At 40.5% G+C, this 18,637-nt stretch overlaps 1 protein-coding gene across 1 annotated transcript in view; it reads left to right on the forward strand.

Annotated features, from left to right (window-relative positions):
- The first annotated feature begins 351 nt into the window (after positions 1-351).
- ARHGAP6 (Rho GTPase activating protein 6) overlaps positions 352-18,637 on the forward strand; it is a 119,807-nt gene continuing 101,521 nt past the window's right edge. Inside the window, exon 1 of the mRNA XM_008948812.1 lies at positions 352-575. Within this exon, the coding sequence (XP_008947060.1) occupies positions 498-575 (78 nt within the window). The 5' untranslated portion in view covers positions 352-497. The remainder of the gene's footprint in view (positions 576-18,637) is intronic.

Raw genomic sequence — 18,637 nt, forward strand, 5'->3', positions numbered from 1 at the left:
ATAACTAAGTGATGCCATCTGCTGTCTTAAAATCTTATTTAATATTACAATCGATGACTGAATTATCTGAAAAACAAATGCAAACAGCCTACAGTGCGTATAATGTCAGAGCTGTGACATGCTATCTGATGCATATCAAAGTTATGCAATATAAATATTGATTATGATTAAATATGGTAGACTACAGAACTTCAGAAAGAGATGTGATGCTGGTGTCAATCCAAAATAACTCCTCAGTGAAGCAATCTATTCTGCAGACAACTAGAGATCTTCCTTCAGACTGCTTTGTTTTTTTATATTTCTGAGAGGAAGATGTAGAATCCTGTGGCACAGAATGTAGGTTGGAAGAACATGGCACACCAACCCTTTAAAGTGTATGTTTGTTGAAACCTATTTGTTATGTAGTGACATTCTGCACTGTGCATCTGCATTCAGTACAGCTTGTTATCCCCAATGACTTTACTTTTGGGTGCTTTGTGGAGAGACTTAACCTGACCATGGACTTCAAAGAAGTTGAGAACCACATTTGTGTAAGACATATTAGTCAGAGGGAATTCACCCATCATCTCAAAAAGGTAGAACAGATCACAGCATTGAACAGTTGAGTGTATACACTAAGATAAATTTGAAGTGGACTATGGACTGTGGTGCTGAGCCTTGACACGATAGCTCATTCAGAGACTACTGAATGGTTTCCTGTGTGTATTTGTGGTGGTAGGTTGGTTGGGGTTTTGACAGGGAGAGTTAAGGATGTATTTTCTTCAAATGCAGCTATGTCAGATCAGGGTGCACAGGTTCTCACTTAAACTGAGATATCATAGACTGATCTGAAGGTCCTGCAGTCGGCAGTGCTTACCAGGCACAAATGGGTGCAGAACCACAGAGATGGGTTTTAACTTTTTCTCCCTGTTTTCCTTATTTCTTTTTGTAACGGTCTGTAAAGCACTGGCATAACATCACTTCCTGTACTTTGTTTTCACCTTGGTGAAGGCAACCTGAAGTCTCAGTAATCTGTAGATGCCAATATTGCAGCAACTTGTAATTTCTTTTCCTGAATGGGTATGCCTTAGTGTGGCATGTTCCAGCATAGATGTATGTAGAACCACGGTCTGATAAGGGAATATAGGGTTTTTTTTCCCACCCAAGTATTGATATTGCAGTCATGTATTTCTGCTTGTGTGTTAAAAAATACAGAGTCTGTGCTTTCTAACACTTTTATGTAGTTTACGTTTATGGCAAAACTCATCCAATATGTAAATATCCATGTCCAGATGTAGTACACAAGGACTGTTCCATTGAAACACTATAAATAACAGAAGTTGTCACTTTCTTCCTTCCTCAGTACTTTGGGAGCATATCCCCAAGATTCACAAATGACTAAACCAATAGAGTATTAATTCCTAAACCCGTGGTCCCTAGAAAAGTCATAACTTTCCAGATGCCTTTTAAATCAAAAGGTCTGCAAATGACTGTAGCACAGTCCATGCTATGTCAGAGAGGAAGCTGTGCATGTATGTACTTTCTTCTCGTAGTTTCCCATACCTTGCTGGTTTACATTTCTGTAAAATTCCTTCCTCTGCAGCCAGGCTATGTAATGTGGAGCATCCAGAAATCATGAAATAGATTGAAAAATATGGGAGTAGATGTTAAAAATCAGTACTTGTTTTTCTTTTTTGTTGTTGGTTGGTTTGTTTTGGTTTTGTTTTTTTTCCCCCTAAACAGTCACATGTTTCCAAACTTACCTGCACATTTCTGAGGCATCAAAACCTTTTTCAAGAGAAAAATAAGTTGTGAAATTGAGATTTCCATGTAATTGTGGTTTGGGGTTAAAAACACAGGAGCTTCACTGCAGTTCACCACATGCACTGCAAAATGGCAAAGTGTCCATCAGCCAAAAGCTGTGACAGTGTAGAACTGTGATGTGTTTACTTACATGTAAATTTGCTGTTGTTAATGTAGCCCTTAGTGGGCATGAACTGTGTAAACTGTGTGTTAGGCCTTAACTGGGGATAGTCTCCAAACAGGTGGTGGAGAGGACTTAATTTGGATAACATAGTCTGTGAGTTCCTGTTGTATTTCCAGGTCAAATGCTACACTCATAATGAGAGCATCAGTAACAATGTGAGGAAATGGTATGCTCTTGGCTGTAGAAAACCTTACCTGAAGGCAATAGTAGATTTAAAGCCCTTGCTGGAGAAAAAAGCAGGAGAAGATTTTATTCCTCATGAAATCTCAAAGAGCTTTTGAGATGATCTTTGAAGAAGTTGCAAAAATGTACTCTTGTTCTAATTAGCACATCCTTCTCAGGGAATGTGGACTGACTGTTAGCAAGGCTTTTCTGGAAATGTCTAGGATTTTGGGTAGTGCGTGTTCTCCACCACTCCAGGCTGGTTGTATGTAAAACTGAGCTGTTTGTAGCTATGGAATAACAGGGTGTCAGGCTGGCCAGAGTACTTGTGATTCTGTAAGGTGATGTGGACAGTGGAGTATGGATTAAAGGTGTGGATGATGTGAGGGAATGATCAAGAGGTAGGGAAGATAGAGGCATGAAAGAATAAAAGGAAAACCAAGCTGTCAAAACTGGTGTCTCTCCAGTCTGCCCACCAAGGTTTTCTTGTTCTATGCTAATCTTGATGATAACGAATTGCTTCATAAATTCAGAACGTAAATGCAAAGGATTTCTTTCCCCTATTCCCTGGTATGGATTTACTTTAATGACTTGTTCTTTTCCAGCTGAGTGCTATTTCCAGGGAAGCAAATTAATGCATTTTAGAAGTGAGCAGTGCTTTGGGAACTGTCAGATCTGACTGAAAAAATATAAAACGTTAAGTGAAGTACTAATATGAAGACTTAGAAATGCAAGGGGCCATGCACATGATCAGCATTTATCTTCCCACCATTCCTGTTGCAGGCACAGAAACACTTCAATACCTCATTTGCATTTTTCATTTTGATGCTGAATTGCAAGAGATAGGTCTGATTCTGAGTGTGAACTCCAAGTTATCAGTTTCTCTTAGGCTTTGAAGTGCCATTCTGAGCACTGTATTGTGGGAGGGGGCTGCTGCTTCTTTCTGCAAAGCTCAGGTCTGCCTGAAAGATCTCATCAGAGCTGCCTTACTGCAGTCTTAACACCTGGCAGGAATACAGCTGCGCTGAATGTCATAGCAAATGAAGGTTTCTTATCTTTGAGTAGTAATGATAATTGTGAAACTTTGATCATTTGTTAGGGACCTATGTACTAGGTACCAAAACACAATTTCTTTGGTAACTAGCTACAAAAGTGCAGCAGCAGTATTTGGGCTGCTTAGATGCTTGGCTGAATAAATAACTGGTCAGGATCATGGAGAAAATTGCTGGGTCAAAACAGGTTTTTTTCTTTTATGGTGTGGTTGTGGGTTTGTTTTTGTTTTTTCTTTTTTTGTCCGTGTGATACCAGAATGTTTAAATGGCACACACAATGTTTCTCTGCAGCCTAAGATTTGGATGATGAATACCAGCTTTTCAAGGAAGTCTGGTGCCTACGGGATATGCTACAAGTCTGGTCTAAAATATTATTGACTTGGAAAGATTTTCTTTAGTCCCTTCAGTATTACCTGGTTATATTACCTCAGGTTATTTGTATAAGCCTGCTTTGTGAAAATTCTGTTGCAGAGTTTCCTTGTATGACCTTAGAATTTAAATAAATGCAGTGGTGTGATACCGCAGATCAAATCTAGAATTCAATCAATACTTGAGATGATTTGCAGTTTAAACAAAGTTCCATGTGTAGTTTGTTGCCAGATTAGAAAATAATAGAGGTATTTCTATTCACTAGGCCAAGCAGATAGAGGTATTACCCCAAGAAGCCACCTTTGCTTTTTTTTTTCATGTGCAAATCTTGCATGAAGATAACTTTTCCTGCTTTTTAGTGCAAAACTCAGGCGGCTGTAATTTAAAAATGAAGCTAGATACTCTTCTAAGGATCAAGAATATTTTTTCCAGTTCAATAATTTTCTGTTGTTTCCTTTCGGTTTGCTTCTCACTTGAATTTCATCACACAGAGCAGAACACTATCTTCTTTGAATTAAGCAAACACATCTTACAGGTACTCATATTTCCTTACTCTCTTAAAATGGTTACATTAAAAAGGAACAATTGGTGTGTGTACTGTTCTTTTTCCCTTCATTCTTTTGCTTCCCCGCAGTACTGCAGAATGTATGAATGGTTCAGCACCATATGCATGTTGCTTCGAAGGGGAGGGTGAGGAATCAATTGCCTTTGGCTCTACCATTTATTTCATCTAGTTTGTGTTAGTTTGTGCTTTAAAGGAACCATTAACAGTAGCACTTTGGAGAGTGTAAAGTACAAGTAACAGGGTATTTATAAAGCTGCAGAAATTGTCTCTCAGTGGATGTGCATTATAAGGTCTTTCTCAATGTATTTAGGTGGTTGCTGTCATTTCTTAAACTGCCAAACATTTAATTGTAGTTTGTCATCAGATCTGGATTCCACCCAGCACTGACATTTGCCACTTGTAATGCCTTTGAGTTTGGAGACCTGTGTGCACGCTGTGGGAAACGAAGGCCAGAGGCTGACAGTGGCTGTGGTGGTGCACCTTGGGGAAGAAGTTAGAGCTGATGCGTACCATCAACATAAAGGAGGGGGGAAAAATAGCCACAAACCAAACAAAACCCCTGCCTTGTTCAGTTTAAACTTACTTCCTCTCTTTCTAGTTGCATTGCTGTTCACAAGCATAGTCTCTTTTTGTCGTCTGTATAGTGCTTTTTGTTCACTCTTAAGCTACTTGTCAAATTTACAACATGCTGGAAGGTTGGGAGAGGAGTAATTGGACAGCATGCTCGCTGTGCCAGGAGAAGCATCGAAGAGATCCAGGTTATGGCAGCTCAGACTTCAGCAGCTTGGTAACTTCAGCAGTTTTGACTTTCAGATCTGTCTGCCTACCTACGGTATCAAAACTTTGGGAAGAGAGGATAAAAAGCAGTTAATCTTTTTGTCTCTCCACAGTATTAACATTCTAATGGCGTATTTATAGCTGCTACTAAGAGCAGGTCTAGCCATGACATGACCTGATGACCACAGCCTTACTTGTTTACATGATGCAGTGTGTGTGTGTATGCAGTGCTAGCACTCTGCTTAGAGAGCCAGAGTGTTTAACGTCCCAGGTCATCGCGTGATAAACCTTCCTGCAGCAGCCCTTGCTGTCCCTGCGCGCTCTAGCTTCAGTCACTTCAGGTTTGTGAAGGCTCACTGGCAGAGTGGAGTTTTACAGATTCCTGCTCACCCAGGGTCTTGAGGGAAATGTAGAGTCCCCAAATGTGGGAACAGAACCTTCAAGAAACTGTGGACTTGGCCACAGACAGAAAGTGAACACATAATCTCGCTTTAATGGATGTATCTCCCACACACTGAAAACAAACAAACAAAAAAAAACCAACAACAAAAAGAAAATGCAAAACCAGACTATGTGAAAGCATTATCTAGTACGTCTAAAAGCATCACTCTGTGTTTCTATTTTAAGATTATTTAACATAAAATTATATTAACTCCATGTCTCCACTGAGGAAATGTCATCCTGAGTGCACATAACACGCACATGACCTTGGAAGAATAAACAACTCTTCTTTGCCATTTTCTCTGGAAATTGAAGACAGGGAAGAATGCACACGATTTCCCTCGCTACCTTTAACTCCTTCCCCAGATTAAGCACGTGTCATAAGCAAGCAAACAAGCAAAAATAATTTTCTGTTGAAAGAAACAGAGGGGAAAGAATGAGCTGAAGCCCTGAAGACATCTTAGTTTCTGAAAACTCTTGCCCCTTTGCATCTCAAATACTTCTAATATTCAGAATTTTGCACTGTATGAAGATCACCTGGAAGCCTGTCTTGGGATGAGGTGCCCTTCTTTGGGAGCTGCATGGATATGAATCCCGTTACTGAAATCCAGAAGGTTGAAATGGATGGAAAATGCAGTCAAAACAATACCCTGGTTTTAGTAAGCACCACAGTTCCTACTTTTTCAGCTTCTCTTGTACCTGGCAAAGGCACAGAGGCTATTTTTGAACTGTCTAGACTATTCTTCTAAAAAGAATCTCCTCTTCTTTTTCCTCTTCTGGTTGTTGGTCATCAGGAAGAAGGGAGTTAGCAAGTCTGTTTGTGAATTTGCTCTCATGCTGAGCCCACATAAATGTTTTACAAAGCATGTTTATAGAACTGTTAGAATACCACATCTCATCAAGAGCTATGGATTTATAAAACTGACTTGAATGTAGTCTGGTAGTCAGCTTTCTGGGCTGATTAAAGTAAATTTTTAACGGACATTTTTTATTAAGGTAAAATTCCACACTGCTCCACAATTTACCTTTAAAAAGTTTTTATGTGGGCACAAAGATAAAATGTGAAAGTGTAGCCGAGTCATTTAAAGTTCACTTTTCTGATGATGGATTATCAGAATTATTATTATTGATTATTCTGATGATTGTTTATCTCTCTTATGGGCACAGCTTGTTTGCTCTGTTGTCTTCCTGAACCTTTAGGTGAGACCCCTGGTGCTAGAGATGGGTGGTGGGACGGGTGGATAACACAGCAGGCCTCAGTGCATCTTCCTGCTGGCTCTGAAACGTTGCTGGAAAGTTGCTGCTGTGCTTCTTGCCATTTCCCTCTTGGCTGCTCTTTCCTGTTGCCACTGAAAATGTCGTTACGGCTTCTTTTTCTTCTGAAGATGCTTTTTTCTACCATTGACTTTTTCTCCTCCCCTCACCTCCCCCACTCCCCCTTCTTTCTCTATTCTAGAATTTAGGAGTGTTCTGGGTTTATTATGTGAGACTATATATGTGTTCATACCTTCAGCACGATGGAAGATTGGGTATGCAATGCAATAGCCTTTTAGACAATCTGATACAGTAAAAGAGAGAACTTCCCACAGTGTCACCCTGTTGTAATCTCAGACCATCACAGCTTTTCATTAAGTGGGGTTACTTCATCACAGCTAGCTGGGGTTGGAAGTGGATGTGGATTGCTGCTTTCTGCATACTCACAAATGTCTTGGAGTTGATTTTGTGCTACCATGGAAAATCATTTTAGTTAGATTTTCCATTACTATCATTTAGTTACCATCCAGTTCTGAACAGAACAGGGAGGCAATGGGTAGATAGTGTTGGCTGGCGACACAATAAATAAACCACTTTATTTCTTTTGCCCCTAAGCTTTGCCTCTCATGCTGGCTGATACAGCCTCATACTTTTCTTCTGCTCTTCCAACTGCTCAGCTGTTTCCAGCTGCTGCTGTTTTTCTTGTTCCTACTGTAGTGGGGCATTTACTGACAGATGAGTCTCCTCCTCTGTGCTGTCTCTGCTGATATCTCTGTCTCACAGAATTGGCCCTATTTAGGCAGGAAATCTAGCTCAAGAATGATGCTAGGCTAGTGTGACTCGGCACTCGCCTATTTCATGGCTTCTGAGTTGAGTGTGGTTTGCATAGAAACTCAAGGCATGTTCCCACCCAGATGTGAAAAATGCTCTAAATTTTTTTTTATTCTTTGCAGCAGAGACTGTTATTATCACTGCCAGTGTTTTATTATTAAGCATTTGGACAACCCACTTGTAAGGCGCTGATCCATGACAGCAATTCAAATAGTAACTATAACGTTAATAGCAACTGAAGCATGAAAGAGCAGTAGATGCCAACAACAGCAAGAGTCCAAAAGGGAACAGGGAATGACCAGGAAAAACTCCTTTAAACATTTGCAGATGTGTTTTGTATAACATACTATATATTTAAGTTCTTTGTATGTGTATGTATATGCAGACATAGTTTAACAAAACATGATTTTTTGTAAAGATCATATTAGCTGTGATTTAATCTAATGTCAATTCAGAGTGACTTGATTACAGGTAAGCAACTGAAACAGCAGTTTTGCTTAAGTTTTTATAATACTCTTATTTCTGGAAACAAACGTTGCTCATTTCTCACAAGCAGATATTTTCTGATGCTCTGGTGCTTATCTGTGTGTCAGCAAGACAGAGCAATATACATGCATCTGATAATTTTTTATTGAAATTTATTTACAATATATTGCTTTTGAGGTTTGCCTTTAGGAAAAAGCAGGGATTATTTATCATATCTAGTTTCACAGTGGATTTAAGACTGCTGGAATCATGCTTAGTAAGGGCATTTGATGAAGTAATTTCCTCTTTGAACTGTGGAAGATCTCTTCCCAGGACAAAGCTCAGAATATGTTACACTTTTTTTTTTGTGGGGGTGGGGGTGTGTGTGTGGGTGTGTGTGTATACAGATAGGAGTCCAGATCTTGATGTCACAGCCTGAATTGGATTATATGTTCGTACAGTGATGGTACTGTTTCACCTTCCTTTCTCCTTCATGTTTAACAAATTCTAAGCATACTTGAATATCTCAACATTTCCTGTCAGTTGTTCATTTCCAGCTGTCCACATTGCTCACCTGGATATTTTTTGCATTGGTCGAGCTCGTCATTCAGATAACCAGGTAACAGAGTTAGTTACTGGGTAGCATTCTGAGAGCTAAGTTCTAGAAAAAATAGTGAGGGATTTTCCCTGTTTTTTTTTTTAGCTCTATTTTCCTTTTAGTGACATGCATTTTAAGTCAAACCTAGTTCAGAAATGTCTCTAAGACTGCTCCTTCTCCTCTTCCAAGCCTGCTATCTGTACTCTGCCCTTTCTCTTTGTAACTGTCGGGCTATTTGCCACCAGATTCAGGCTCCCTAACTCATTGTGCCTAATCTTTTGTCTTTCCCGAGGTTTCTTATGGAGTTTTCCAATGCTTGTTTCCATCACAGTAACAAAGCGTAGGCATCTCCACGGGGTGGATGGAGATGTGGTTGGGGGGGAGGAGGCAAGGACACCAGCATCTTGGTTGTGGGGTGGGAACATACCTCACTGTGGTCACAGGTGCTCCTGTGCACTTCCCGAAGCCTTTGTGCACCATGGAGTTCATGGGCAGGGAGCTGGCACTTGTCATGCACGAGGTGTCCATCCAGCTGTGTGGCTGGGAAGGGACTCCGAACCCTCCAGAAGGCAGAGCAGCAGGAAAAAAGGGGTAAGTAATCCAGACAACTGTTTGGGCAGGCCAGATCTGAGCTGTTGTAGCCTGGGCGTCCCTGCTCGTACATGAAGGGTTACAAATGTCGTCAAATCCATACAGAGATGTCATGGTGTAACAGAAGCTATAGGCAGTCTTCTGCCTTCTCACAGTACCAAATTAAGTTTCACCAGGGAAATTCTCTGATGATTAAGACTGATATTTTGGGAACTAATGTTATAGTTATATTGTAACTATAGATTAGAGCTGATTTCTTTCCTCTAAAGGGAAAGAGTTGACTTACTTCACCATTACTGATTTTTAGTCCTCCAATAAATATTCAAGACCTTGCAGCCTCTTAGTTTTCTTCCATCATATTGACATTATTATTAAAAAGTGATTATACTGGACTGTGTTGAAATATGGGGTGTATTTGATTTTTGTTTGTTTAAAATTCTGGAAGTTGCTGGTAAATGCTTTTGTGTTACAATGGTAATATCTGCAAGAGGATGTCTGTGGGACTTAATATGCAGACTACTCAACTTGCAACTACAGAAATGCTTTCTTTGGATCATAATTATATTCTTTACTATAAAAATTTTAAGCTGGTAAAGATGGTGGTTTTTTTTTTTTATTTTATTTTTTTTTGTTTTGTTTACAAACTACCACTAAAGGACATGGAGTAGAATTTATTTGTGCAGTTGCGGTACATCGCCTTCAAGGAACAGTAGCTCCTCTTCTAAATATAGAGAATTAAAATCCAAAGAGTGAAAGAAAAAAAAAATTCTTGGCTGTCAAGAAATTGACTTTCTTTGCTTTTTCAGTACCATCACAGGTGGTCATACAAGAAAATCACTTTAAGCTTTCTTTTGTTTCCTTGCCCTATCCTGAAGCTCATTACTCCTCTTTAATGCTGTAAAAATGTTAGGTTTAGAAACTTAAAAAAAAAATACAAAAAAGAATAACCCGAGGGCTTGTGATATAGTGTATGACTCATCACGCTTTTTTTGGAGGAGGAACTTGCTGTATCCTGGTACGTATTCAGAAGTAGCCAAGCTGCTAGGCTCAGACATTTGAGGGGTTTTTTTTTCCTCCTTCTATCAGGCCATATGCACTCAAGCTTCCTGTCTCAGGAAATGGGTATGAGCTTCTTTCTCTCTCCCTTAGTCTCTGCATTTTTTCATGCAAAGGGAGCAGACTTTCTAGTAAAAAGCTCAGGAGTGGGATATGTGGGACGAGATGTCCTTTTTGGTTTGTAGCTAAAGCAGAACATAGAAGAAAATACTATCAAGTACTAGCTTGTTCTAAAGAACAGGCTCACTTCATTATTTACAAACAGACTGAGATAATGTCTCACAAATAAAAAACCTGAAGTTATAAAATACCTTAAAGAGAAGTATTTTAAAACATATCTGTGTAGCTAGTTCCTCTTCTACATTTTGTAATTTCTTTTTTTAAAGTATCACCTTGTTTATGTGTGGGTAAAACTTGGCTTGAATATATGTCCTTTACAATAACTTTTACTAAAATACTGTAGTATTTGATGAAGCACAGCTACTTGTACATTATCATTACTCTGAAACAAAAGAATTCAGATTAAATAGCTGTGGTAGTGAAAGTGAGATCAGCTTACTACAGAAGATGGATGGTACAACTCATAGTGTAATGTGAAACTGTAGGTAACAGAGGAAGTATTTAAGGGACTATTAAGAAGCCTCTTGCTCAATGGCTGATCCTGTCAGCTGCCTATCATATTCAAAATGCTAAATTTGAAGAGGTTTGTGTAATCTGGACAATTTTGTATAAGGATAATAAAAAATAAAATGCATGTAATACTAGCTAGTGTTTTGTTCTAGGGTTTTTGTTTTTTTTTTTACATGTGCTGGCATCCCAAATGTATTCATTGCTGTGTAGGCATGAGCTAAAGGTATAAACCACTGCAAGAATTGTCACTCAGGGCAGTTTAGGTAACACTCAGATACTCATATCATTATACAACATACTCCCACTCTTGAGGTGGAGCCTTAGTAATCAGCAGGAGGTGCTGAACACTGATGAGCAAAGACCTTTCACATTTTCTGTGACTGTGGCAAGAAGAACACATTTTAATGTAATCCTTGGTTTTAGGCAAATTATGTTGAATGTTCTATGCATAATTTGCAGTTTGTGGTTGTGTCTCTTGTGAGTGTCCAGTGCACGTAAGCTTCTCCCAAAGCTGAAACTTGAATATATGGGCAGGTAGTCAGTGAGGAGCACTCTGAAAGTCATTTCTCCCAAACACATACAAGATGAGTCACAGAAAAATTAAGATAGAAGGTGAGTATAGAGGCAGAAGGGACCAAGGTGGTATCAGCCCATTCTAGCACAGAAGGTGTATGTTTGCACATTCTGCTGGGGCAGACTAATATGCCTGCAGCTGTATGATCTGTGCTTTATGGCTGTTGTAGACAACACACCATAATGTATAGTGTGAATGCTTCCATTTCTCTTTTAATGTAGATCAATGAAGTAACTTGAATCAACTCAACAGTGAAGTGTGGATGTTAAATGATGGCTAGCTCAACTATGATGTGCCAGCTGTAAAGTGGTTAATGAATTTCTAGGGTTGGTACCTTCTCAGTCCAGCCCACCCACGTCTGTGAAAGCGTGCCTGCGTATGGCATGGATATTTTCCATGGTTAGCGTGGAGATCCCTGGCGAGATTCCAGACTGATCTTAGCTGGTGAATTAACAAGATGGAATTGCTTGCTTTGCTTTATAGTTCAGCACGCTGTAGTTAATAAGGCCCTGCTCTGTCTCACCTTTTTTGGACATAAATCTCACAGTCCTGGTTTGGGAACCGTAGTGCGAATTACAGCAGCCTTTCTTTATAGCTCTGGAGATTTTGTTCCAGACCCAAGTCTGACATTCAAAATGTCCCAAGGTGGCCTTGAGCTGCTGACTGCCACATGTTACTTTGTTCTGTGCAGAAGACCTACAGATGCTAAGTGGTAGCAAAAAGCAGAGGATATCTTACTCTTCCTTCAAAAGTGTTCATTAGCATAGCAGCCTGAGGCCTTGTCCTGCAAGTGCATGTGTCTGGACAAATTATGGGGTATTGCAGAAATAAGGGGTGTGGTGAAAGAGAGGCAGTATCAGTAGAAGTATGAAAGGAAGACTGAGCACAGGAAAACAAAGCTGCTCAGACACAAGATGCAAAAGAGAGAGACCGTAAGAAGAACTAGGGTATGGGAACAGTCCAGCAGTCTCTCAAATGCAGTAAGAAAACATCAGCTAGTTTAGGATTTTTGATAGAGAAATCAGCCACCACTACCTACTTTCAGCTACTGCTCTTGTTAGGCCAACCTGGGAGCGATCAAGGACATCATCCCTTAGCTCTCCTCATGTAATTGCAGGGAGTGATTGTTGTTACCTTGGGGAGCAGATCAGACTGCTCTGTGGAGTCAAGTGACCTTGTTTATGCTGTGTACCTGGGCCAGCATGGGGCTGTTGCCACTGTAAACGCTTACAGAAATCTGTTTTCAGGGTATGCTTGTGCATATTGCTTTGCAATTAATTTTGTATGGAGACACACGCTGACCTCTCCTCCTGTAGTTGCCTAAGTGGTTTGTGCTGCTGTAGGTAAACCAGGTACACTGTCCATTTTCAGTTCATTTTTGCACTGTCAAGAAACAAGGGGGTTGGTGGAAAGGAATGAAGGTGATGCTTATGGCACTGAAGAAGTGAACTGCAAGGTGAAGTGGCTGGGTAGGCCAGACCTGTCTAGAAGAACAAAAAAATTATTTTATGTGGAACCATTAATCCCCTACTTTACAACACACATCACAGGAAAATTATGATAAAACCACTATGACAGGAACAGGTAAGTATATCCAAGTATGGAATTGTTTTAGAAGAGTAGAATTTGTATATATTCCTGAATACATTCTGTGCAATACTACTATGGCCACTTTTCTAGACAGCAATTAAAAATAATCATCCCATTAGGTATGAGACCAGATTTGTTTGCTTTAATAGTTTCTAAATCCAAAACCATTTAGGCATGAAAATATTTTAAGCATCAAATTCTGGTTTGAAATAGCATGGAGCTGTTGGGAATTGAGGGAGGTAAGAAGGTGGGTAGGGCCTTGTATTTTACTGTGCAAACATCCTGCCCTGGGTAGTGTCCTTGAACATGTAAGAGCTTCCCGGGGAACTTTGCTTATCATTAATACTGGCATGCTGCACAAAGGGGTGGAATATGTTTCCACTTTCTCATGAGATGTTCTGTAGTGTGTGATTGGTCCTGTTTCTGATACAGCTGTCTCAAGGGCTGACACCATGCTAATAGTTTCCTCTCTTTTTTTGTTGTTTGTAGCCTATTCCAATCTGTCCAGTAGAGGAGAATTTCAGCCAGTTGAGAGAAGGCTTGTCCCTTGGTGAGAGAGCAGGGAAGTCCTTCCCTAGGAAGGACTGAAAAACAGTGATGGTGGAGGGAAGTTGTGTCTAGGTGTTGGGTAGGAGACATGGCTTTGACTTGGCTTTTCCTGACCTGAAGATATTGCAGTGTCTGTTGTGTGATGATGTGCTGGTTGCAAGTGCCTCGTGGGAACATGAGGGAAGGAGTGAGGGAGAGAGAGTGATGTCTGACAGATGTGTAGGCATTTTGCTTAATGCTAGTAGTTATGAAAAAGAGCTGTGTGGAGTATTGTTCTCAGTAGTGCGAAGTGAGAAGGGAAAAAAAAAGGAAGATTGGAGGGGAAGAAGTAGAGATGGAAAAAAAATAAGAATTTTAAGGATATCAGGTAATTAGCTGTACAGAAGCATACCTTGAAGCAAAAGCCCTGTGAAGAATTTGTCTGCTCCTTGAAGAGCCTCTTTCTAAAATAGTGTGAAATTGCCAGAAACCTGTCCTTCAGATGGGGGAGGTCTGTGTTGTATGTGAGTGTTTTGGAGAAGTTCTGTATCTTGGAGGAAGAGGAACTGGACTGTGGTTTGACAGTTGCTATAGCAACTAACATTTTTTTAATGGAAGGCAAGGATAAGTGATGGTATAAAGTCTTGTGTAACTGACGTACCTTCCCCTGCTTCCTGCCAATTTTCCAGTATATTAAAACAATAAGTAATTTATGAGTTCAGCTGAGAAATGGCTCTTACTTTGCCCAGCTCAGCCTCATTTGTGAGACTGCGTGATCTTTATGGAGACAGCAGAAAAGAAATTATTTACATACCAGAAAGCAAGGATTCAAGCATCTCTGAACAGTGTACTGTTCAAGGGACAAATGCATTCCTTATTCTGCCTGAAGAAACTTTGTTAGATGTGGGTGTCACTGGGCCGAGCCTTCTTCACCTCATAGCTTCCTTTATTCTCATCCTCTCCCTTTCTCCTCGCTGTGATTATTTTTGTGCAGAGATTTTTAAGCTCTGTTTGGTTACCGTGGAGTTATTTTTTTTCAACGTAGGAATGATGATGTATTATAGAGCAAATGAAAGATGATACAGACTTGCGGCAGGAGGGGAATTCTGCTGGCCCTCCTCACAGCAGTGTTGCAGAACCAGCCCTGGCATAGACATGCTTCAGTAACTGCTGTCCAGGGAGTGAATTTAACCCTCGTAACTTTTTAGTGGCCAGCTGGCTTCCAACATCTGGGAGGAATGATACCAGGGTGGAAAACAGATAGCACCCCAGAGAGTATACAGATGCTCACTTTAATATCCAGAAAGGTGTCTTAACCTGAGCTTTCATTCACCAGCTTAAATTTAATGGTGATTTCAGTTTTACTAGTGGAATTTGGGGGCGTTTTACAGGAAAATTTCAAGGGAAGAGAGTTTGGCTAATACTGTGTGTTTTCTAGCATCTCACTGGAAGTCTTAGGCCACAAAGGGTCACTTACATAGCACTTTGCCTCCCCCTTGGGTTCTCCGTATAACGTCAGGATTAAAGATTTAAGGTAGCTGATTGTATTTAGAGTAGGTATTAAACTGTTGAGCATCTTTATAAAATGAAACATGTATGAACAATTTTAGAATCTTAAATATAAGGTTTCATAAGTTTTACAACAGTTTTAAAGCCCTATTTTCCTAAACCAAACATGTTTACATGGCTTTTTAGAAGTAAGGTTTATGTTACAAATGTCCTTGCTAGTCCTTTGAGCATTAAGAACCAGAGATCTGAGATTTGTAGGTCTGAATCCTGTTTCATTTTGCAGTTTAGAAACAAGAAGGAAGTTACCTTCGATATGATTCATGTCAATTTTACACTGTGCACTTACTAAAAATTATGACTGAAACAAGAGCCAGTTTTCAAGTGAATGACACTGAGGTATTTAACTGGAATAAGTTCACTGCTCTTGAGTTACTGAGAAGCAGTGCATGAAGCATGCACATTTTTTTGCACGGATGAGAAAGTAATAAACATTTGCTACCAATTTTATGCATTTTTAAACTCAGCAGAGGACTAGTTACAATCTTGCCATTCAATAAGCAATTTTGTAGATTCATGTGAGATGATAGAGATAACTTGACATACTTGAAGTAAAGGGAAAAATGACAGAAAGTATATCTAGAAAGACTATCTAGATATTCTTTTTTTAGTGACCAGTGTGTATTCCAAGAGAAATGTGCGGTGTTTGAATTCTGTGACATGAATGTCTTCCTCTTCGTAGCATCCTGTCTGTTCTCGTCCTCCCACAACCCCCTCCTCCTGCACCCTTCCCCAGACATTGAGATGGCTCATTCTTTTTCTTTCACTAACTCATCCACCTGCCTCGGTGACACAACCCCATCTCTACATCTCTTTCATGCTCATTCCTTTAGGCTCATTCAGGGTCCTCATGCTGCAAGATTCCTCTTTACATCTCACCATCTTTGTTAATGATACAAGCTTTCCTTCATCGCTCTCTTCTTAAGAAGCATGTTGCACTCTTGGTTCTCTGTGCTATCTAGCTGCTGCCCCTCTCCCTCCTTGTTTTCATGTCAAATTCGTTGATTGAGCTACTCAGTTACTTTTCTTCAATTCTGTCTGGACTTCTTTTAGACTGGCTCTCACCCTTTCCACTGCATCTGACTAATAGCACTGTGTTAGTTGAGGGACATTAGCAGAACTTCTTGATCAATGTGCATTGTTTCTGCTCTTCTAAGTCACACAAAATGGAAATCTTTCAGCACTGCTGAATTGTTAGTGTAGGTGAAAGGAAGATACTTGACTGATACTTGCACATATTTAAGGTAAACAAAGTACGCTGGGAATTATAGTATGTATTGCAACAGCTAGAGAAAAGTTTTTAGTAACTCCATCCATCTTTAAGGAAGTCTAGTTTGTTTACTCTGATTCTGATTTGAGGGTGATGGAGCTCTGGAGCAGGCTTCCCACAGAGGTTGTGGAGTCTCCTTCTCTGGGGCCTTTCAGAACTTGCCTGGATGCAACCTGATCTAAGCAAACCTGCTTTAGCAGGGGGGTTGGACTAGGTGATCTCCAGAGGTCCCTTCCAACCCATACCATTCTGTGATTTCCTATGAAACAGATAAGGGCACCTGTGGCATGAAGAACTACATGTAACAGAAAATGCTAAAATTTTAATTTTTATATTGTTTTCAAATAGGAAAAAAATTCTTGAGATAATGTGGTGGTCAGGGACTAGTTGTAAACAGTTACATCAACCTCCCATACCTTTGAAAGTAATGGTATCTGCCCTCAGCTGTATTTAACTATGTTTCAGATAAAACGCTCACTTAATACTGTGGGTTATGCTCTGGCGTGGGAGAAGATGAAGGTATTTATTTTATTTTTTTTTTTCCCCAAACTGAGTATACTGTTTCTTTTTGATACAATTCTTGGTCTTCTGATTTTTGAGCACTCAGCTGGAGTGCTAATGCTAATGGCAGCTGTAGACATGCAGCACATGTTTGTAAGTGGTCTGAACAACTAAACTTTGAGATTTACCAGTGATTGGAGTATTTTAGTGTCTCATTTAGGTAGCCACTTCAGACTTTTCTGTAGACAAACTGAGCTCTCTCACCTGAAGAAATGTTGATATAATCTGAAAGCAAAAGGAAGTTACTTGCAGTTTGTCAGACTAATCGGTCATTACTGGCACCAGTAAAAAATTTAGGAAGGTTGAGACAGAAATATATCAGGATATTCAGAGAGATGGTATCCAGTTTAACTTAGTAGCCTAAGCTGGTGCTAGTTAAAAGCCTTTTGGGCATGAATATTACACAGGCATTTTTGCCCTGTGAAGCGTAAAGGAATACTACTATTCTCTCTTTTTACTTTATTTTTTCACCAGATCAAAAATGACAGGAAGTTATTCACAGTTTTCTTGAAAATGAGTTCTTGCTAAATGGCTAGAAATAGCTACTGTGAAATATTTTCAAAGTCATATTAACACAAAGATTTTTCTGCCTTCATAATGATGGAATTACAGACCAAAGAAGTTGAACTGAAGCCCAGTTTATGCAATTGATGCTAATATTTTATTGTTGAAAAGCAGCAGCCCTGTCTTTATCTGCAATGTTTTTAAAGACAGAAAACTGCTATTTGGGAAACTGAACAGAATGAGTTCATGTTTTCCAGGAAATGTTTCTCTGTGATTCTTCAATGAAAACAGGTGCTCAGCTGTTAACAGTAAGAGTCTCCATATGCAAAGCGGTCCATAAATATTAAATTTAGCAGGCAGTCTTGGGAAGGGAAACTGGCCTGACTCAGATTCACCTCATTGTGATAGGATGGCTTTCTTCTCCAAAGTTTTGAAGTGTATGTTAGCACTTGTCTTTCTGTAAGGTAAGTGCAGAAGGTCACTTGAGACACCACTGCATCTTATAAGGTTGAAGGAAAGTCCGTTTTAGTTCATACTGATTTGATGGAGTTGACAAGTTCACATGAGTCCTCTGGAGAGATGTATAAAACTGGATTTCTGTAACTGGATTTCTGTGCTGTACTTTGGTGTTATGCATCTCTAAATGCATAGATGTAAACTGAAAGGTAAAAACGTTGTTATGTTTAAAACAAATCAAAAACACAACCAAAAGAAAACAAAAGCAGCAAGTGAATGTGCAGGCTGTGGGAGCCAGCTCCACAGCAGCGAATGCAACAGCATCGACTGGGAGAGATGTCTCCTGGCTGGCTCTGTGCAGGCTGCCTGGCACAAGGCTGAGCCTGACATCAAGGAGAGATTCCGAGATCTCAGCAGGCAGGAGAGGGAGGGAGCTGAGCCAGGGAGGCGATGCTCAAGGTGTCAGTGCGAACGCTGACAGGACGCAGGGGTTTCTCTGCAGACTGGGCAGGCGGCTTCTCCTGGCTGGGCGCTGGTGAGTACGACCCCTTCCTCACTGGCTCCCTGACCTCGGAGCGAGGCTCCTGCAGTGGGCTCCTTATCTTGGGGCTAGCGGAGAGGTCACGCCGTGGGGCTGCTCGAGGAGGAGGATGTGCCTTCCCCGAGGACTCCCTTGAGCGCCCTTTGATCACGTCCCATGAAAAAACGCCCCCGTGGCAGCACTGGGGTCGTGCCGTGGCCACCCCCCTGCGTGGGGGCTCCTGCCAGGGACGCCCGGGGAGTGCCTGGTACGTGGGATGCAGCGTGGGATGCCCAGGCACGGCGCTGAAC

This window comes from Merops nubicus, unplaced genomic scaffold (assembly GCF_000691845.1).
Source record: "Merops nubicus isolate BGI_N331 unplaced genomic scaffold, ASM69184v1 scaffold6501, whole genome shotgun sequence".
NCBI classification, from domain to species: domain Eukaryota; kingdom Metazoa; phylum Chordata; class Aves; order Coraciiformes; family Meropidae; genus Merops; species Merops nubicus.